A 20118-nucleotide genomic window follows, 5' to 3' on the forward strand; every position below is an offset into this window, starting at 1 on the left:
CTTCTGTAGAAAACGGGACCTGTTAAATCTTCAGGTTAGGTAAGCGGACCCTGTGAAAAACGGGATAATGATGAGTTTATTTAACAGTCATGGAGCGTCAGAGCTCCAACTGCGGGCCGCGGTGCCTAGCTTAGCAGCGTCGATGGGCGACCCCAGCGGTGCCGTGCGAGACGCCGCCATGCAGCTGCTGGTCGATGTATATAGACATGTTGGTAAGTATTCATTCATTCATTATTGAGGAGCTCGGTGGCGCAGCGGTAAACGCGCTCGGTCTGCGTTTGTTGAAGTTAAGCAACTTGCGCAAAGGCCGGTCATAGGATGGGTGACCACAAATAAAAAAAGTTTTCATCTCGAGCTCCTCCGTGCTTCGGAAGGCACGTTAAGCCGTTGGTCCCGGGTGCATTAGCAGTCGTTAATAACCATCAATCCGCACTGGGCCCGCGTGATGGTTTAAGGCCCGATCTCCCTATCCATCCATAGGGAAGGCCCGTGCCCCAGCAGTGGGGACGTTAATGGGCTGATGATGATGATGGTAAGTATTCCAATATTCAATATTCTTTATTTGCATACTATGATGGTGTACAAGTAAGTTACATACGAGTTTCACATCATAGACCCTTTCGGGCACAACAAAATAGAAGTTTAAAAGAGAGAAGGAAGCTTTTCATTTCACATACCATCTTAGATTGATAAGAAAATGTCAAGTCAGACCACGGAGGCTGTTCTGATGTTATACATCTACATTGTTTATGTTACAATATTTATACCTCTCACTTTGAAGTCGCAGGTTCGAATCCAGCACAGGCCTAAACCAATGATTGTCGAATTTCTTTTCGAATTCATGTTTGGATCACAAATGATTATCACGTGCTCAGCGGTGAAGGAAAACATGGTGAGGAAACTCATATTCCCGAGAAATGCATTTTCGGAGCTATGTGACCTAACCTGTATTGGGCTGGATTTCCCTTCGCGGGTTGGAAGGTCAGACAGGCAGTCGCTTCTGTAAAAAACCGGACCTGTCAAATCTTCAGGTTAGGTAAGCGGACCCTGTGAACGGGATAATGCTAGGGGGATGATGATGACTCGGGTAATGTACTGTGAAAATATGTATTATTATTATTAGCCTGTATGATCCCACTGCTGGGCAAAGGCCTCCCCCATGTCTTTCCAAGTATCCCGGTTCTGTGCGAGCTCTATCCAGTCTTTTCGATAGCCGTCGAGATCATCGCGCCATCGTTTCCGGGGTCTACCACGTCTACGGTGTCCGTCCTGTGGTACCATGATCTTTGCCCATCATTCCGGATGCATTGGCACTTTAGCCTGGCGGTCTTCTTGCCAACATCAGCTATACCGGTTTTTGAGCGCAGTACAGTGTTTTTAACTAGATCAATTCGAAAATATACAAACATGTGTAAATGTGTAATACCTAATTCCAGGTGAGAGGTTGCGTCAAGACTTGAGGAAGAAAGAGCTGGTACCGGCTTCTAAGCTAGCGCTGCTGGAACAGAAGTTTGATGAAGTTAGAGAAGCGGGACTTCTGCTGCCTACTGGTAAGCTCCCATAATAATATTCATTTATTTTTCTGTAGCCTAGTTGATGTCCTACTGCTGGGCAAAGGAAGAGAAAGATCCAGAAGGAGGAGGCTCCTTCTCTTTCCAACCATCCCTGTCTTGGGCATCGTTCAGGTGTTCTGGAAGGCATTTAGCTCATCGCATTACAAATTTAAGAGCCACGCTCTTGGCATTCTCCATTCTTGTCTATCAAAGACCAATTCTTTCACTTCCTTATAAGACACGACGTTCACCTTCTCTTTAATCTGTTCCATGTAAGCTCTACTTGGTCTTCCCCTTCCTCTCTTTCCTTGTAACTTCACTTTTCACTTCACTCAGCATAAGCCGCGGCACCCATGCTACTTTTTAGGGAAAAATAGGACAGTGGTTTCCCTCTTGCCTTCCGCGCCGCAGTACTCTGTTTGACGCGAGTGCAGTGGGGATTATGTAGGCTGTTTCTGTCGTTTATGTACAGTCATGAGCAATATCATGTACCCACTTAAGAACTCTGTCGCACTATCATATTTGACATTTAATGAGACTTACGGTTTAATTTGTCAAACAAGTTAATGTGACATGGTTTCAAAGTGTATATATATTAGTACCCGTATATGGTTTGATAACCATTCCTCTAGTTATTAAATAACTTGTAATGTATACCCTCATTGGTTTTTAAAAGTTGTAGTTTCTAAGTTGTGTTGCTGTTGCAGTTTCTTGACATTTCTTCTCCTCAGCCATAACACCTTGCGAAATGACGTAAATTCAAAAATGTTATATTGACCTTCAACAAGTTTATCCATGATAATTACGTTGAATAAATGATTCTGATTTCTGAACGTTTCTCAGCTACCCAAGGCGTGGACGAGGCGGACTTCGTGGCTCGCACCGTCAAGCGTACCATGACGATACCCACGTCGGCCCGCACGAGAGACGGCGACAGCTCCGGCGCGTCCACTCCAGGTCAGTGTCTACAATATACACTTGTATTCTCTTCTTATCGTGTCCGGGTCTGGTGTCAGGGTTATTATTGAGCCGCCTGACATGGCTCATGTAACGACTACTTACTTACATCAGTAAGTAGTAACCAGGACCAACGGCTTAACGTGCCTTCCGAAGCACCGATCATCTTACTTTTTGGACAATCAGGTGATCAGCCTGTAATGTCCTAACCAAACTAGGGATCACAAAGTGATTTTTGTGATATGTCCCCACCGGGATTCGAACCCGGGACCTCCGGATCGTGAGCCCAACGCTCAACCACTGGACCACGGAAGCCGCTTGTATTACAAAGGGTAGTTTCCAACTAGTCAATTCAGTTACATTTAACTAAACGATAATAGAAAAAAAGGCAACGTTTTTTGTCAACTTTAGATCAGTTTTTATGTAGTTATCAGAATTTCATAATTTATCTTTGAAGGGAAGTAATCCATTAATGTAGTCATAAAACAGAATGTCCTGTAACTATTGTGTCTGGAAATTTCGGCCGCATGAAGATATAGTAACAATGGTGCTAATTCCTGTAAACACCATCGAATTTTATTTTCAGTTATATCTGTCATTTTCTTATCCGCCGAAAGGGAAAGGGACGGGTAATCGACAAGCATAAAATTTATGGAACACACGTCAATTTTAAGCACAAATCTAAAACAACCGTCTAAAAATTTTACATTGGCCAATAACCCGACAGAATTAAGTTGACAGCACACGTCAAACGGTTTGCATACCAGCGAGATGTCGTTTTGATTCGCCCGGGTTATTCATTCATTTACTCAATCTTCCTAAAATTTACAACTGACTATCATCTGTCTCTTTCCTTTTCGGCGGATAAGAAAATGACAGGTATAACTTAAAGTAAAATTAGGAGGTGTCTGCAGGAATCGGGGCCAGTATGTTTTTTTCTTATTAACACGTTCAATGCCACGCCATGGGGGACACGGGTGAGCCAAACTGTATTGACCCATTTAGGCCGTGGGGGTCACCCGTGAACCAAGAGACGGTTTCGATTTAAACACGATTTACGGGTCACAAAGCAACGATCTCATGTAAAACTGATAGAAGAGAGTTAGATATGAGTATTCTCTCGTGGCCCACCTGTGGGCTGTGTGGCGTTGAACGTGTTAATAACATAAATGATAGCGAATGATGCAAGTAAATGGATTGTCATAATTTGTTTTCATTTGCTTGAATAAACTTTCAAAGCTTTGATCGCCATCTCTTATTGAAAGAACTAATTACTATACCTACTGGAAAACTCCTTATTACTTTCGAGCATTTTAATAGAAATAATAATATTAATTAAGTGAATAAAAATAATAATTATGAATACTAACTTTAACATGTTTCTTCCACCATGTGCATCGTCGCCGGCGCTGTCACCGTAACCATCATCGCAAACTAAATCTGGTGATATGATCATCTTTCATCACTTTTTCTGTCACTATTGGAATTATGTATCACTTTTTATATACCATCGACCTTTTTATTTATATTTTATATTATTATAATTTTTTTACGATATTTTTTGTTTTATGTATTTTGCGTGGTGAATCATGTATTTTTCCCATTTTCTATTTCTTTGCACCTATCCATAAATTTATATCTGCTTATTGATCCGTACATATTCAATAATTACAAAATTAATCTATCACTTTATACCGTATCATACTAATTCCGCAATCACATTGTTATTTGCACCGTATATCACTAAACTTTTCCAATTTCACTATCAAAATTCTCCCTAAAATGTGAGTGAATTACCACTTTTTGGGGTAAATATTGCGATTCTCCCTAAAATGTGGGTGAATTACCACTTTTTGGGGGTAAATGTTGCGAATCTCCCTAAAATGTGGGTGAATTACCACTTTTTGGGGTAAATATTGCGAATCTCCCCAAAATGTGAGGTATTACCACTTTTTGGGGTAAATGTTGCGAATCTCCCGAAAATTGGGGTAAACAGCGTGCGATCCTCCGAAGAAGACAGTCGCGGGGCTATATAGCTTGCCGTCAGCTAATAGAAAGCCTCCGCCCTCGAAACTTGGAAGCGGAACTGGTACGTGTTACTTTATAGCCGGTCGCACTTTGGAAGCGTTTTTGTACCAATAAGGGACTTTCCAAGATATGTTCCCCAAAAACAATATAGATGGCGTTGTACAGATTTAATATCATAATTAGCTGTATTCTTGAGCAAAGAATATATACATACATACATAAACTCACGCCCGTAATCCCTAATGGGGTGGGCAGAGCCACAAGAAATTTTTGTGTAGGGTGGCCAGATTTATCGTGTTCAGTTATATGTTCAGTTCTTTAGTTCGGGAGAATAAATGAAAGCACTCTTCCTGATATCAGTTCACTGTATTGAGTTAGGTAGCGCACGTACCTATTACACACAGTACATATTACCGGAGCGGCGCACTATGGATCGAAAAATGGCTTTCATAGACATAGGGATTTAAAATTTTAAGTGGCGGTTTTTTTGCTGGATATAGCTTCTATTACCTATTACTATATAGGAAAATGATACCCGAGTTGATTCTGTGCAAAAGCGGAAGAATTATAATTTTTTTACGAAAAATTTGTATGGAGCTACTATGAAAAATCCGATTATCTCGAAAACGGCAAAAAAAACCGTAATATCCTGACAGATGGTTATCGTACTAATTATTTATGATTTTTTGACATAACTCATATAACGGTTTGAGCTGCCGTTTTTTTTTAAAAAATCGTCAAAATAAAAAATATTTATTTTTTGTTTCGAAACGGTTTCTTTCAAGTAAGACAGGTATTTAACAACATTATAAGACATAATGGCATCACGCCTGTATTCCTGATGGAGTAGGCAGGGGTTAAGTATACCCAAGTAAGTATAAAAATGGTTTTCATAGACATAGGGATTTAAAATTTTAAGTGGCGGTTTTTTTTGGCTGGATATAGCTTCTATTACCTATTACTATATAGGAAAATGATACCCGAGTTGATTCTGTGCAAAAGCGGATGAATTATAATTTTTTTACGAAAAATTTGTATGGAGCTACTATGAAAAATCCGATTATCTCGAAAACGGCAAAAGAAACCGTAATATTCTGACAGCTAGTTATCGTACTAATTATTTATGATTATTTTGCACAGAATCAACTCGGGTATCATTTTCCTATATAGGAATAGGTAATAGAAGCTATATCCAGCAACAAAAACCGCCACTTAAAATTTGAAATCCCCATGTCTATGAAAGCCATTTTTATACTTACTTGGGTATACTTAACCCCTGCCTACTCCATCAGGAATACAGGCGTGATGCCATTTTGTCTTATAATGTTGTTAAATACCTGTGTTACTTGAAAGAAACCGTTTCTAAACAAAAAATAAATATTTTTTATTTTGACGATTTTTAAAAAAAAACGGCATCTCAAACCGTTATATGAGTTATGTCAAAAAATCATAAATAATTAGTACAATAACCATCTGTCAGGATATTACGGTTTTTTTTGCCGTTTTCGAGATAATCGGATTTTTCATAGTAGCTCCATACAAATTTTTCATAAAAAAATTATAATTCATCCGCTTTTGCACAGAATCAACTCGGGTATCATTTTCCTATATAGTAATAGGCAATAGAAGCTATATCCAGCAAAAAAACCACCACTTAAAATTTTAAATCCCTATGTCTATGAAAGTCATTTTTCGATCCATAGTGCGGCGGCCGGGCTAAGACTGCCGACCCGTTAAGACATCGGAATACAGATACGCGATTAATATGCTATACTTATATAATATTTACTATGTCGCTACAAAATCAAAGACAACTTGCAGCCACTGTTGATACGATGTCGTAAGCTGGATATGATAAACCATATGGTGATAAGGGATCAGCCTATCGCCCATAACATTAGTCCATCATGTTAGAGGACGCAATCCCTCTGTCGGTTTTTACGACATGCCCGGGAAGACAAGCAGCTGAACGTGTTCTATGTTTTTTATTTGCTCCCAGAACAGGCTAGAAGCAAAGAATATATATTCAAAAAAAAATAATAATATTATATGTATTTATATTCGGGCAAGTCTGGGGCTAAGTGCAAACTCATCAAAGGTAAAAAAAGCATCCAAAGTGCGACAGGCCTAAACATCATTATACTTTTTTTTTGTAGTTGCCAAATACAAAAATGTTTTTTATTTACAAAATGGCTACATCGGTCTCTCGAAATAATAAACTTTTATCATGACGGTAATTTTGTCGATCTTAACAGTGACGCGCATGTTAAGGAAAATGACTAACTTGTCGATTTCGATTGTATTTATTCACTCGATCGAAAAAAATACTACATTGCGCATGTTAGCCCTTCAGGTGTCACGGAATAGCGCCATCTAGCGCATATTTTAGGAACTTGTTCGCTTCATTCGTTTATTTTTCTGACAATGTCCAAGATATTTGAAAATGTAAAGTATTAACAAGAAAACCTTATAGATGTCGCTATTGACCATCGCCTATTATTATATAATTACGATTATCAAGGCGAAACACGGCTTTTATTTTGCGCTCTCAGTTATTCTCAATACCTATTTCTTCACCCAGTTTGTTTGTTTGGATTGGAGACTTGAGTTTTACTCCAACAATTCACAGTGGAGCAACATAAATAATACTGATTAACATAAGACAAACACCACATAAACAAACATCAAAATAGGTAGTTCGTCCTATAGTTATCTTTCCATTTCATAAGTACAACACCATCAACTTATTTTCCAGTATCAAGTGTAGGCGGCAGCGGTTGCGGCGGCGAAGCGGGCGCGGTGTCTTCCGAAGCATTCGAAGCAGCTTTCGCCTGCAGCGCCCCCGCAGCGGTGTATGGCGCGAGGGGGCTAGACGACCTCTGTCGACATGCCGCTGCGTTGCTAGGGGATAGAGCAGCGGACTGGGAGAAACGATTAGATGCGGTAAGTGTAAGAAATTTACCCCAAAATGTGGGTAAATCAAAATTTTTGAGGGTAATTTGTTTTGTTGTTGTCTACCGTTGAAGAAAGATATAATACTGCGGATTGGTAGAAATGGTTAGATGCGGTAAGAAATAAGATAGAAATTACCCTAAAATGTGGGTAAATGATATTTTTTGGGGTAAATACCTATGGCACGGGTGCTAGGTGACTTAAGTCGATATGCCCGTTGCATTGTTAAGAAAACAACCTGCGGACTGGGAAAACGATTGAATTTTACTACAAGAAATTTACCCCAAAATGTTGGTAAATTATATTTTTTTAGGGTAAATTGTTATGTGTACTAACGAACTAAAAAGCAATTGACTCCGTTATTGGAAGATGAAACTGCGGATTGGGAGAAACGACGAGATGCAGTAACAAATAAGATAGAATTTACCCTAAAATGTGGGTAAATTATAACTTTTTGGGGTAAATATCTATGGCGCCCGGGTCTAGATGACTTGAGTCGTCGGGGAATCAAATTGCGGATTGAGAGAAACGAACTGTCTCCAAAATGTAGATATATTATCATATTTTAGGCAGACTATATGAAACGATTGATTGTGGCAAAATATTACGTTCAAAATTTACCCTAAAATTTGGGTAAATGCCAACTTTCGTTTAAGTGGGGGCCTGTTCAGCCCCTTGTACATAGGCTATTATTTATGTTTATATGCTTTTTTCTTTTTTTTATTTCGGTATGTAGTAATTCTTCCTAAAATGTGATTGATGTACACACAAACCAAACTAAAATAGACGGCTTGCGGTTTTCTAGTTTTCGCCAAGTTGTACCAAAATATCAGTTCATAAATCAATGTTATTTCTTCCACCAGCTCAAGAAAATCCGGTCTCTGCTAACGGCGAACGCCCACGTCCAATATCCGACGGAGTTCGCGGCGCATCTCAAGGACCTATCGGTGCCGTTCCTAGTCGTCATCAAGGATTTGAGGAGTCAGGTATGTGTTCAAATATCATCATCATTAATGACGGACTTTCCAGGATACGTTCCCCAAAAAACATATAGATACCGCTGTCCAGGTTTAACGTGATAATTGCCTATTTTCTCAATTGTTTGGGTACATAATTGGGTAATTTCCTAGGTCAAAGATAAATTATGAAATTTTGATTACCAAATAAAGACAGTTCTGAAGGTGTCGAAAAACGTTTTCCTTTTTCTATTTAACTTATTTATAAATTTTAATAAAGAAAAATGTTATAATAAGTGCGACATTTTGTCACGTTTTTCTATGACGTCACAGGTTTCTTATCATATTTTCGTGTTTTGATGTTTAGTAAAAAAGTAACTGATTTGATTAGTTCAGAGATATAATGGCAGAGGCATATATAAAAATAATTGTTGCTTGAAGCAGCCAATTGGAAAAAGGCAGTTTTGATTGGAAATAAGTTTTATTCAGTCAGAATCATTTATTCAACGTAATTATCATGGATAAACTTGTTGAAGGTCAATGTAACATTTTTGAATTTCCGTCATTTCGCAAGGTGTTATGGCTGAGGAGAAGAAATGACAAGAATCTGCAACAGCAACACATCTTTTAAATCAATGAGGAGGGTACATTACAAGTTATTTAATAACTAGAGGAACACATTCAATACCAGACATTTTTATCATTTAGGTAGTCATTAATCTTATAATAAGCTTTTTTACATAAAGTAAGCTTCACGTGAGCTTTAAATTTATTCTCTGTCAAATTTAAAATATTTCATTTAGGGAATGAATATAACACTATGATTTTGCAGTTAAACGCTGCGCAAAGGGTTACAGTGTAAAAATATAACCAAAACAATATGTTTGTTTACTCAAATTGTATGGGAACTGTCAAAAGTATAAGAACACTCAACAGTAGCGACACCTGACGGGAGAAATGGGCAGTTTTTATCCTCATTGATAATATATTTGTCAACAAAAGCACATAATAACGGGTTCTTACCGCGTTTAAATACCCCCATAAACCCATTCAAACGCGGTAAGAACCCGTTATTATGTGCTTTAATTATGATAATAACGGCGTAAACTTAAAACAAGCGACACCTGACGGGAGGAATAGGCAGTTTTTATCCTCATTGATAATATATTTGTCAACAGGTGGTACGCGAAGCGTGCATAACGATCGCTCACATGGCGAAGGTGCTTCGTAACAAGCTGGACCAGTTCAGCTTGTATATCCTCCAAGAGCTCATCAACCTCATACAGAATGCTGCTAAGGTGAGTTACACAAAAAAATCAACATCGTCGACCAAATTTACCCTAAAATGTTAAGGCTTTGGTCCCGGTAACTACTTACTGATGTGAGTATGTAATCGTTACGTGAGTCATGCCTTTGGCGGCTCAATAATAACCCTGACACCAGGGTTCATAAGGTTGGTAATTCATCTCAGAACCCACGTAAATAGAAGAGAAGGAGAAGTGATTTGAATTGAGTGAGATTTCATAAAAAGGTTGTCAAGTAGCATATTTTTTGACATTGTATTGTACAGGACCGGGTAAGATGGCGTGAAAGAGAGAAGGGTATACCCAGCATTGGGTGGATACAGGCTAAGTAGATAGATTGTATTACGTCGTGCGTCGTTGGTGACGGACACGATGGAATTCGATATAGGTTGGTACACTTTAAAACTAATAAATCAATTAGTTAATTGAGCAAAACTTGTGTACGTGCCTGCGAATAAGTATCTACTTACTTAAATTCGCTACGGCCGCTGTTAAGTACATTTGTATGTAAACGTATGATAACAACCTGTAATATTAGGTATTTTATTTTATGTATGAAAATTCTGTTTTTATTTATAAAAAAACACAAATATTTTTCATTGTTTCTGTATGCCAATTTTAATAATCTGTTTAATTTTAACAAAATTAATAATAATTATTATTTTATTTCTTTCTTTCTTTCCTTACTTTATCTTTATCTTTCCCCGCAGGTGGTGTCGTCAGCGGGCACGGTGTGCGTGCGTTACATAGTGACGTACGTGCACTCGCCGCGGCTGGTGCCCGTAATCGTCACCAACCTCACCACAAACAAGTCCAAAGAGATCCGCTCCACGCTCAGGTACAGTGTTCACTTCATATACAGCCATGAGCAATACCATGTACCCACTTTAGGACTCTGTCGCACTAACATATTTGACATTTAGTGAGACTTACAGTTCAATTCCTCAAAAAAGTTAATGTGACATGGTACCAGAGTGTATACATATCAATCCTGGTGTTAGTGACATCGTAACGAATACTGAGGGGGATGATTCAGACCATGATTCCGAGTTGATATCAAGTGGTAATTCATGAAAATTTTAGTGTTTTTTTATTAATTCCATACTTTTTCGACGGAAAATTCTACTTGATATCAAACTCAGAATCATGGATTGAATCATCCCTCAAAGTTTTTGTTACGATGACACTAATAACCTGTATTTATTCATATACATACACGGACGCACGCACGCACGTATGTACGTACGCACGCACGCACGCACGTACGTACGTACGTACGTACGCACGCACGCACGCACACACACACACACACACAAAGATTCGTAAAAAGTACCTCATTTTACTAGGTTGTCAAGTAGCCTATTATGTTAAAATAGAATAGAATAGAAACTGTTTATTATAAAAGGACACACAAAAACAAGACAATAATATCACTTAAAACTTTCACGAAACAATTACAACAAGCATAGAGAATGTTGAACGTCCCGAGATAAAAGGGCTACCATTCATTTTCATTCATTTTGATTGTTATCTGAATAATTTTACCACCTTTTTGTATTTTATGTGTTCTCGCAAATAAATTGATTTGATTTTTCATATCAAAGAATGGTCTGTGCAATAAAGTGTCTTTGATTTGAATAAAAAGTTATTGTATTGTTTATTTGTTACAGTGAAGTGTTAGTCCTACTGCTCGAGAAGTGGCCGGCGCAGACTATAGAGAAGCAACAGCAAGCGGTGCGGGACGCCATACGCCGCGCATGCGTCGACGCCGACGCGCACGCGCGGAACTGCGGCCGGAAGTAAGTGCTGGGGGGTTCCAATGGCCACATCGAAGCAATTCATCTAAGAAAGCAATATTGCTATTTGACAGTTGTTCGCAATGCGCACTTACTTTTATATGCGCAAATGTCAAATTGCAATATTGCTTTCTTAGATGAATTGCTTCGATGTGGCCATTTTAACCAAGTACACATAAACAATAGCACTACGTACAGACGTACGGAGCCGCGGTAGCCCAGTTGGTAGAACGCTTGCCTCTCACTTTGATGTCGCAGGTTCGAATCCAGCACAGGCCTAAACCAATGATGTCCGAATTTGTTTTCGAATTCATGTTTGGATCATAAATGATTATCACGTGCTCAACGGTGAAGGAAAACATCGTGAGGAAATCCACATACCCGAGAAATGCATTTTCGGAGGTATGTGAGCTGACTTGTATTGGGCTGGTTTTCCCTTCGCGGGTTGGAAGGTCAGACAGGCAGTCGCTTAGGTAAAAAACCGGACCTGTCAAATCTTCAGGTTAGGTAAGCGGACCCTGTGAAAAACGGGATAATGTTAGGGAGATTATGACAGACGTTGTACGATCTCTGCAAGTTATACATGTCAGTTCTTATCCACTGAAGTAGAAAGGGACGGGCAGTCGATAAGCATATCAACACCTTAACGTGCCTTTCGAAGCACGGATCATTTTTCTTTCGGACGATCAGGTGATCAGCCTGTAATGTCCTAACCAAATTAGGGATCACAAAGAGTTTTCTTGAGACCTTTGATTCAGACCATGATACTGAGTAGTTATCAAGTGGAATTTTCCGTCGCAAAAGTGTAACTGAAAATAATTAAAAAAACACTAAAATTGTCATGAACTTTCCAACAGGAAATTCTACTTGATATCAACTCAGAATCATGGTCTGAATCATCCCCCTCAGTATTTTGACACATTGCCACACACATGTAATATCAAGTGGAATTTTCCATCGCCAAAGTATAGAATAGATAATAAAAAAAAACACAAAAAAATCATGAATTTTGCGAGGGAAAATTCCACTTGATATCAACTCAGTATCATGGTCTGAATCATACCCCTCAGTATTCGTTACGATGTCACTAACACCATTTGTCCTTCAACAGAGCGTACTGGGCGTACAAGCGTCTCTTCCCCGATGACGCGGAACACCTGTTCGCAAACCTCGACGCGGCTGCCCAGAAGCAGTTAGAGAGAGAGAGAAACGTCGGCAGTGTCGACAGTCTGCACCATATTGGACAGGGTAAGATATATAAAACCGCCTGTCAACTGGGGCAGATTCCCAAGGGGACATTGTCGATATCACTTTGTGTGACTGTCCTTGTTTGGTACGGACATAGAAAAGTAAGATGATTCCGTGCTTCGGAAGGCACGCTAAGCCGTTGGTCCCGGGCTACTAGCCCAAATACCTCCACCAACCCGCAGTGGAGCAGCGTGGTGGAGGTATTTGGCATCATGCTCCATACCCCCTCCGGTTGATTGAGGAGAGGCCTGTGCCCAGCAGTGGGACGTATATAGGCTGTTTATTTTATATATGTTAAGATATATAAACTGTGTTTATGTTGTAATTACTAAATTATATAACAATATTTTATATATTTTTTTAAGAATATCTAGGGCCCTGTGCGGAGGTTTTTCTTGCAGCTTCTTTTCCTCGTTTACAGGTTGTGGGAAGCGGCAGTAATAACTGAATTGTATAACAACATTTTCTTTTTCCTTTTTATGTGTGCAAAAAGAATATAACATAAAATATTACATACATAAATTCGCCCCGCTCGATCGCTCGGTGAGGTGTGGGTACTTAGTTCAGCGATCGATGCACCTCTGACTACCCCAATTGTGATATAGTCGTGATATTATGTATGTTTACAGCATGATCATATATAATTCTAATAATAAAATGACAAATATGCTATATAGCATGATCCAATACCACTAATTTATATCTATATATTTTGTACGGTCCTTGATGTTGCCGCACTATCTTTAAAGATTTATCTGTAGGATCCCACTGCTAGGCAAAGGCCTCCCCCATATCTTTCCAAGTATCCCGGTTCTGTGCGAGCTCTATCCAGTCTTTTCGATAACCGTCGAGATCATCGCGCCATCGTTTCCGGGGTCTACCACGTCTACGGTGTCCGTCCCGTGGTACCCAGTGCGTGATGATCTTTGCCCATCGTTCCGGATGCATGCGGCACACGTGTCCAGCCCAATCCCATAACTAACCCCCCGTAACTTGATTGATTTAAAATGTTAAAATTATTAAATTGTTTGGAAAGGAGCGCAAATAAGTACACGCGGCGCTTGTTATACGTAAACTGATTTATTGTAATATGTCAGCGTAAATTGATACAATAACTACAAATTATAACGATGTGTGGTATAAACCGTACATATTTAATGTTTTTATTTATTTTGACCATCACGCAGTCCGCTCAAATTTCGCAACACCCTACCAGGGTCATGTTCTTACCTTGTTAATAATAAATCATTATAACATCCTGTATAATTATGTACATGAAGCAATAAATAAACTATGTTTTAAGTTTTATTTTGTGTTGTTACAGAAAGAAGAACAATTACTAGTCCGAGAAGTCCTTCGGCCAGTGTTTCAGGTGAGAATAACATTTAAAACATCAATAATTATACTAACTTTTGTCATATAATATATAGGGTATATTTCAATAGGTTATAAAACAAAAATCACCATTTGGTGTTCAAGCCAGGTCGCACTTTGGACGTGTATTCGTACGCATTAATCTCGTGCATACACGTACGAACACGCACGACAAACCCCAACCGATTCAAAAATGTTATTACGTTGAATAAAAAAAATAAAAAATAAATGCGTTGGAAAATGCTGCAACGACAAGAGCGTGGCTCTTAAATTGATGATGATGACGTTGAATAAATGACTCTGATTCTTTATTCAATGTCACGATGCAAATTCATAGGAAAACGCTTCCAAAGTGCGACCGATCTCAGTCCTTAGATATTACGTAACCTAACTAACAAACTATCCCATTTTTCCCGCTTCTATGGATTGGTACGTATACAGCTTCGACTGAGAACTTAGTTAGCGGCATGAGTCGCGCTGGCTCCCTGCGCAGACGCCGCGCCTCGCAGGAGAGACCGCCAGTCTCGCACATACCCGTGGCCATGAGAGGTATCCACGTAGAGTCGCATATTTAGTCAGAACAGGGGGGGGGGGGGGTGAAAATGGCCACATTAAAGCAATATTGCAATTTGACATTTGCGCATATACAAGTAAGTGCGCAATACAAACAAATGTCAAATAATTAAAACACATAATAACGGGTTCTTACCGCGTTTAAAGCAGGGATATGAAACTGTATTTCGACACTGTTACAAGTGCCATGATCACGGGATGACTAAACGCGGTAAGAGCCCGTTATTATGTGTTTTAATTATGATAATAACCGCGTAAACTTAAAACTATGTATAAATGTCAAATAGCAATATTGTTTTCTGAGATGAATTGCTTCGATGTGGCCATTTTAATCCCCCATTAACATACAGTAGACGTAAACCGCTTATCGCGCGCGATTTAGGGAACATGCTGCGGGGCAGGTAGCATCATATAGTTACATTTTACGTGTAGCCACAGACTTCATTTATCAACCTTAAAGTAGAATAATATGACAATATACAGACGTTGCTATAGCATTGCATAGGAGCATCGGTAGCCCAGTTGGTAGAACGCTTGCCTCTCACTTTGAGGTCGCAGGTTCGAGCCTAAACAAATGATGGTCGAATTTGTTTGCGAATTCATGTTTGGATCGTCAATGATTATTTATCACATGCTCAGCGGTGAAGGAAAACGTCGTGAGAGAGAACACATTCCCGAGAAATGCATTTTCGGAGATTTTGAACTTTTAGTAAAAGATTTACGTACATATTTAATCATTTTATATATGTGACAAGTAATAGTAATTAAGTACATTAGCCAGTAATTCGCTTAATTTTCAATGATAAAATTTACGTTCTTGGAATGTTAAATATACCATTTAATGGTAACACTTGCATCATTAAATGGCTAGCAATGGCGGCTTATCATAGGATTGAGCATACCAGCGGGCCTAGCACCGTAAGCACGCGACTCTTTCTCGCCGCGTCAGAGAACATCTGTCTCTTTCTGTGTAGTACTGTGAGAGAGTGACGGGTGACGTATGTTGAGGCGAGAAAGAGTCGCGCCCTTACGGTGCTAAGCCCGCTGGTGTTGTTCCACCGCGCATGACCCCCGTGTCCCCCACAGAGCGGTCCCCCAGCGCGGGCGGCGCGGCCCGCTCGGTGTCCGCCGTGGACGCGGCGGCGGCGCAGCGCGCTCGCGCACGCGCGCTCTACTCGCACATGAGCCGCGCCAAGATGGCCGCCGGCACCGCCAGCCTGCGTGAGTATCCTAATCAACGTTTCCACACAAACCTCTTGGTTACCCAGTGATGTGCGGTTCTCACTTTGGGAACGTTCTCAGCAGGAAAATGGCCTTAAAGTTGTGTAAAAAGAGCTTTATTAGATAACCTTTAGGTAAATAAAATTAAGACTGCAAGAAAGAATAATTTGATAAAAGAAAGCAGCCAGTATCCTTACTATTAAAGAGTTTAAACACTTTCAAGGACAGAACATCTAATGACGTTCCGATTTTAAGGTGTCATGCTATCTATTATGAACCATCAATGACCCGTGGTTTCTCCCCGTGAAAGGGTTAACCACGGGAAAATTCCCACTTTGGGAACATCCCGGGAACGGCACATCATTGCTTTCACATGTACTCTAAGATGTTAACTCGAATCTTCCTCCATTCGATTTACGTCCTCGATTTAAATACTTTACTCACTGGAGGCGAGAATACAATACTGCCAACATAATAATACGAACATAATGACGTCATGCCTCCGCCCAACCTTACTGGAGTAAACTCGCGATGTTTTGAGGAGAGATCGACGTCGCGTCAACACAGACAGACAGACAGAGTTGAGGTTGGTGGGTTGAGGTGAGGACAGAGTTGGGGTTTTCTTTTTTTGACGTGACTTATTGTAGATTTGCCGCAGATGCCATTAACTACTTGGCCGGACAAATGGGGAGCGCTGAATGCTCTCACCTGGTACAATGTTTAAAACAACAGGCCTGAGGGTGCCTAGTCGGGCGCGAACCTCGGGTCAGGGCGTTGTCTGAGACGAAAAATACGAAAGGGAATTGTCGAGTTAACATCTAAGAATACGGCTGTCAAAATCTCTACACAAAGGTCTTATTGTCCTAAGATCTAAAGAGGTCTTTAAGTCTCCAAACTAAATAAATGTCAATAATGTATACAGGATGTTAGTGACATCGTAAAGAATACTAAGGGGGATGATTCACCTCATGATTCTGAGTCTAATATCAAGTGAAATTTTCCGTCGCAAAAGTATAGAATTGAATATTAATCTTGAAAAACAAAGAAGAACGTGAATTGGTGCGAAGAAAAGTTCCACATGATATTAACTCAGAATAGGCTAGTTTCTAACTAGACAAATCAGTTACTTTTTACTAAACGTCGAAACACGAAATTACTATGGAATGTGTATGGAAAAGCAACCTGTGACGTCATAGAAAAATGTGACAAAATGTCGCACTTATTACATTTTTCATTATTAAAATTCATAAATAAATTAAAAAGAAAAAAAAAATGTCACATTTAGATCTGTCTTTATTTAGGAACCAGAATAACATAATTTATCTTTGACCTAGGACACTGGCAATTGACAACATTTCATTTTTACTAAGGTGCCTTAAATCGAAAACCATTTCGAGATATTTCTATGATTTACACAAAACACATTTTTTCAGATTTTTTAATTCAGTAATAATAGAAATATATTGAAAAATCCACGAGGTCAGAAGAGGAAGGCATAATAAGTTCAGACCTTTACATAAAAATTATAAAAAAAGTAAATGTCATACATAACATGACACTTTGTTTGCGACTTGTTTTAAATACGCATGCAAAGGTACATTACATTATACTGCCTTCATTCTATCAATGGCAGAATCCAATTTTCAAAAAATATTTTTTGTAACTTCTAGTGGAAAAATCTTGACAAGGAAAAATACGTGTCTTCTATTTAAACAAGTACTTTCGAAATAGCACAAAACAACCACGGCTTAAAAATTTGAAATGTTGTCAATTGTGCGAAGAAAAAATTCACTTGATATTAACTCAGAATTATTTGCTGGGTGGTTAAAAATGCCACATCAAAACATATTGCTCTTTTAGATGAATTGTATCGATGTTGCCTTTATAACCCCCCTGAATCATCCCCCTCAGTATTTAGTACAGTCATGAGCAATATAATGTACCCACTTTAGGACTCTGTCGCACTAACATATTTGACATTTAGTGAGACTTACAGTTCAATTTGTCAAAAAAGTTAACGTGACATGGTACCAAAGTGTATACATATTAATGCTCGTGACCGTACGGTGTTACTAACAACCTTTATTTTTATTATGAATTTGAAGTCTTTTTTATAACACGAAATATTCTCGCCTTTCAGTATCCAAGTCTTAGAAATAATCAATTATTAAATCAAATCAAGAATGAAACGTTATATTTGTTAAGGATTATAATAATAATGTAAATATTGGTTTGTGCGTTTCGGAAGAGGGTGAAATGGCACAACAAGGTACAGATAATAAATAAATCGTTATGTTAATAGATGTTGCAAATGCACTTTTTAAGTTGCTAGAGGTGATGATTCCTGTACACACCATCTAATTTTATTTTAAGTTATATCTGTCTTTTTCTTATCCGCCTAAAAGGAAAGGGACGGGTAATCGACAGGCTTATTTATGGAACACATGTCAATTTTAGGCAGGAATTTTAAAACACCCTTCCAAAATTTTACATTGGCCAAGAACCCGACAGAATTAACACGTCAAACGGGTTGCATACCAGCGAGATGCCTATTTGATTCGCCTGGGTTATTCATTCATTTTAAAATGGGGATCTTAAAGTTATTTACAACCAATATGTTATTTCTATAATAAACGACTATATTATAGGTACAGTCTTGTGAGGACGCGGGTTCAAATCCTAGCACGGGCTTAAACTAATTTATGTCGAATTTGTTTTCGAATGCATGTTTGGATAAATGATTATCACGTGCTCGGCGGTGAAGGAAAACATCGTGAGGAAACCCACATTCTCGAGGAAACACTTGTCAATCATCCGTCCCTTTTCTTTTCGGCGGATAAGAAAATGACGGGTATCACTAGGAGGTGTCTGCAGGAATCAGGGCCATTATGTGTATTAACCGCATAAATCTCAAATAGTGTTGTATTGTTTAGCTGTACATTCATTTTGCAACCATCATACACTTGTATAAAAATACCATTTTAGATGCACTCCTATGTCGTTCCGTATTTTGCTCTGGCACTTTATTTCGTTGCCTTTAACCCAAGTAACACAATAGCATGATAGAATCTTAATAGCTGTATGTGGGAGTTGAAAAATATTAAAAATTATACGTTTTTCAGTATAATTGGAAAATAGACATGAATTGATCAATATCTAGTGACACACAGTGTGTCGTATCATTATGAACACTGACTGAAAGTGTTTTTAAATCAGGGACTTTCCAATCGACGTTCCCCAAACACACGATAGATGGCGTTGTTCACTTTTAACGTGATAATTATCTATTTTCTCATTGCTGTGTACCCCAGCAATGAGAAAATAGATAATTACTCAAAAATGTAACGTAATGGCAGAAGCATATATAAAACTAAGTGTTGCTTGATATTTGGATCACATTATGTATAGAATGATGTTGCTACCTATATTGCTTCTCTTTATTCTGATCAGAATGATAATGGGTGGAAGTTGTAATTGTACCTTGGGTGTAATAAAAAGGGTCATCATTTATACCCAAAAACAAAGCGCGTTATGCGTTATGTCTGTTATTCATGAAATTAGAAGTTTAAGCTAAGAAAAAACTTAACAACGCCATCTATCGTGTTTTTGGGGAACGCTGATTGGAAAGTCCCTAATTGAATTGCTTGCCACCTGCGCTCCATTTGCGTGCGTTTTAACGGCAAGTTTTCAAGTATCCATACAGGGTCTGTCTTGCGTAGTATATTCGCTACTCTATCATGCTATTGTCTTACTTGAGCTTTTTTGTTCCACTTCACTCCATATTCCGTTTATTGCTACAGCACCTTTTTTTTAATAATATAAGCTCGCGTTTGACCACAATCTCGCCTGATGGTAAGTGATGATGTGGTCTAAGGTGGATCACGCTTACCTAGCAAATGCCTATTCACTCTAGCCTTGAAGACTCCCGGATTGTAACGAGTTGGAAAAACAGACGACTCCAGACAGATCCAGACAGTTGTTTTTCGCATCAAAAAGGAAGAGGCAAAACGTTTAGTGCTACTACAAAACAAAGACTAAAAGATAAACTATGTTTCAAATATAATCCGTATACGAAAGAAGTCACGAACGCCGCGGCGCTACTGTCGTAGATTCTGCATAGAATTATTATGACTTGTCAAGTTATTTTCATTCAAAT

General features: G+C 38.9%; 1 protein-coding gene across 3 annotated transcripts in view; it reads left to right on the top strand.

Annotated features, from left to right (window-relative positions):
* Nucleotides 1-20118, top strand: part of LOC126378333 (CLIP-associating protein) — a 74382-nt gene that overhangs the window by 17105 nt on the left and 37159 nt on the right. For 2 of the 3 annotated variants that reach the window (XM_050026581.1, XM_050026579.1), the window contains exons 6-17: nucleotides 88-212; nucleotides 1437-1550; nucleotides 2397-2510; nucleotides 4507-4599; nucleotides 7294-7481; nucleotides 8354-8476; nucleotides 9625-9744; nucleotides 10461-10588; nucleotides 11421-11549; nucleotides 12658-12794; nucleotides 14119-14166; nucleotides 15828-15962. In XM_050026581.1, the coding sequence (XP_049882538.1) occupies nucleotides 88-212; nucleotides 1437-1550; nucleotides 2397-2510; nucleotides 4507-4599; nucleotides 7294-7481; nucleotides 8354-8476; nucleotides 9625-9744; nucleotides 10461-10588; nucleotides 11421-11549; nucleotides 12658-12794; nucleotides 14119-14166; nucleotides 15828-15962 (1454 nt within the window). The remainder of the gene's footprint in view (nucleotides 1-87; nucleotides 213-1436; nucleotides 1551-2396; nucleotides 2511-4506; nucleotides 4600-7293; nucleotides 7482-8353; nucleotides 8477-9624; nucleotides 9745-10460; nucleotides 10589-11420; nucleotides 11550-12657; nucleotides 12795-14118; nucleotides 14167-15827; nucleotides 15963-20118) is intronic. The other variant, XM_050026582.1, reaches the window with a different exon arrangement.

This window comes from Pectinophora gossypiella, chromosome 26 (genome assembly GCF_024362695.1).
Source record: "Pectinophora gossypiella chromosome 26, ilPecGoss1.1, whole genome shotgun sequence".
Taxonomy (NCBI): Eukaryota; Metazoa; Arthropoda; class Insecta; order Lepidoptera; family Gelechiidae; genus Pectinophora; species Pectinophora gossypiella.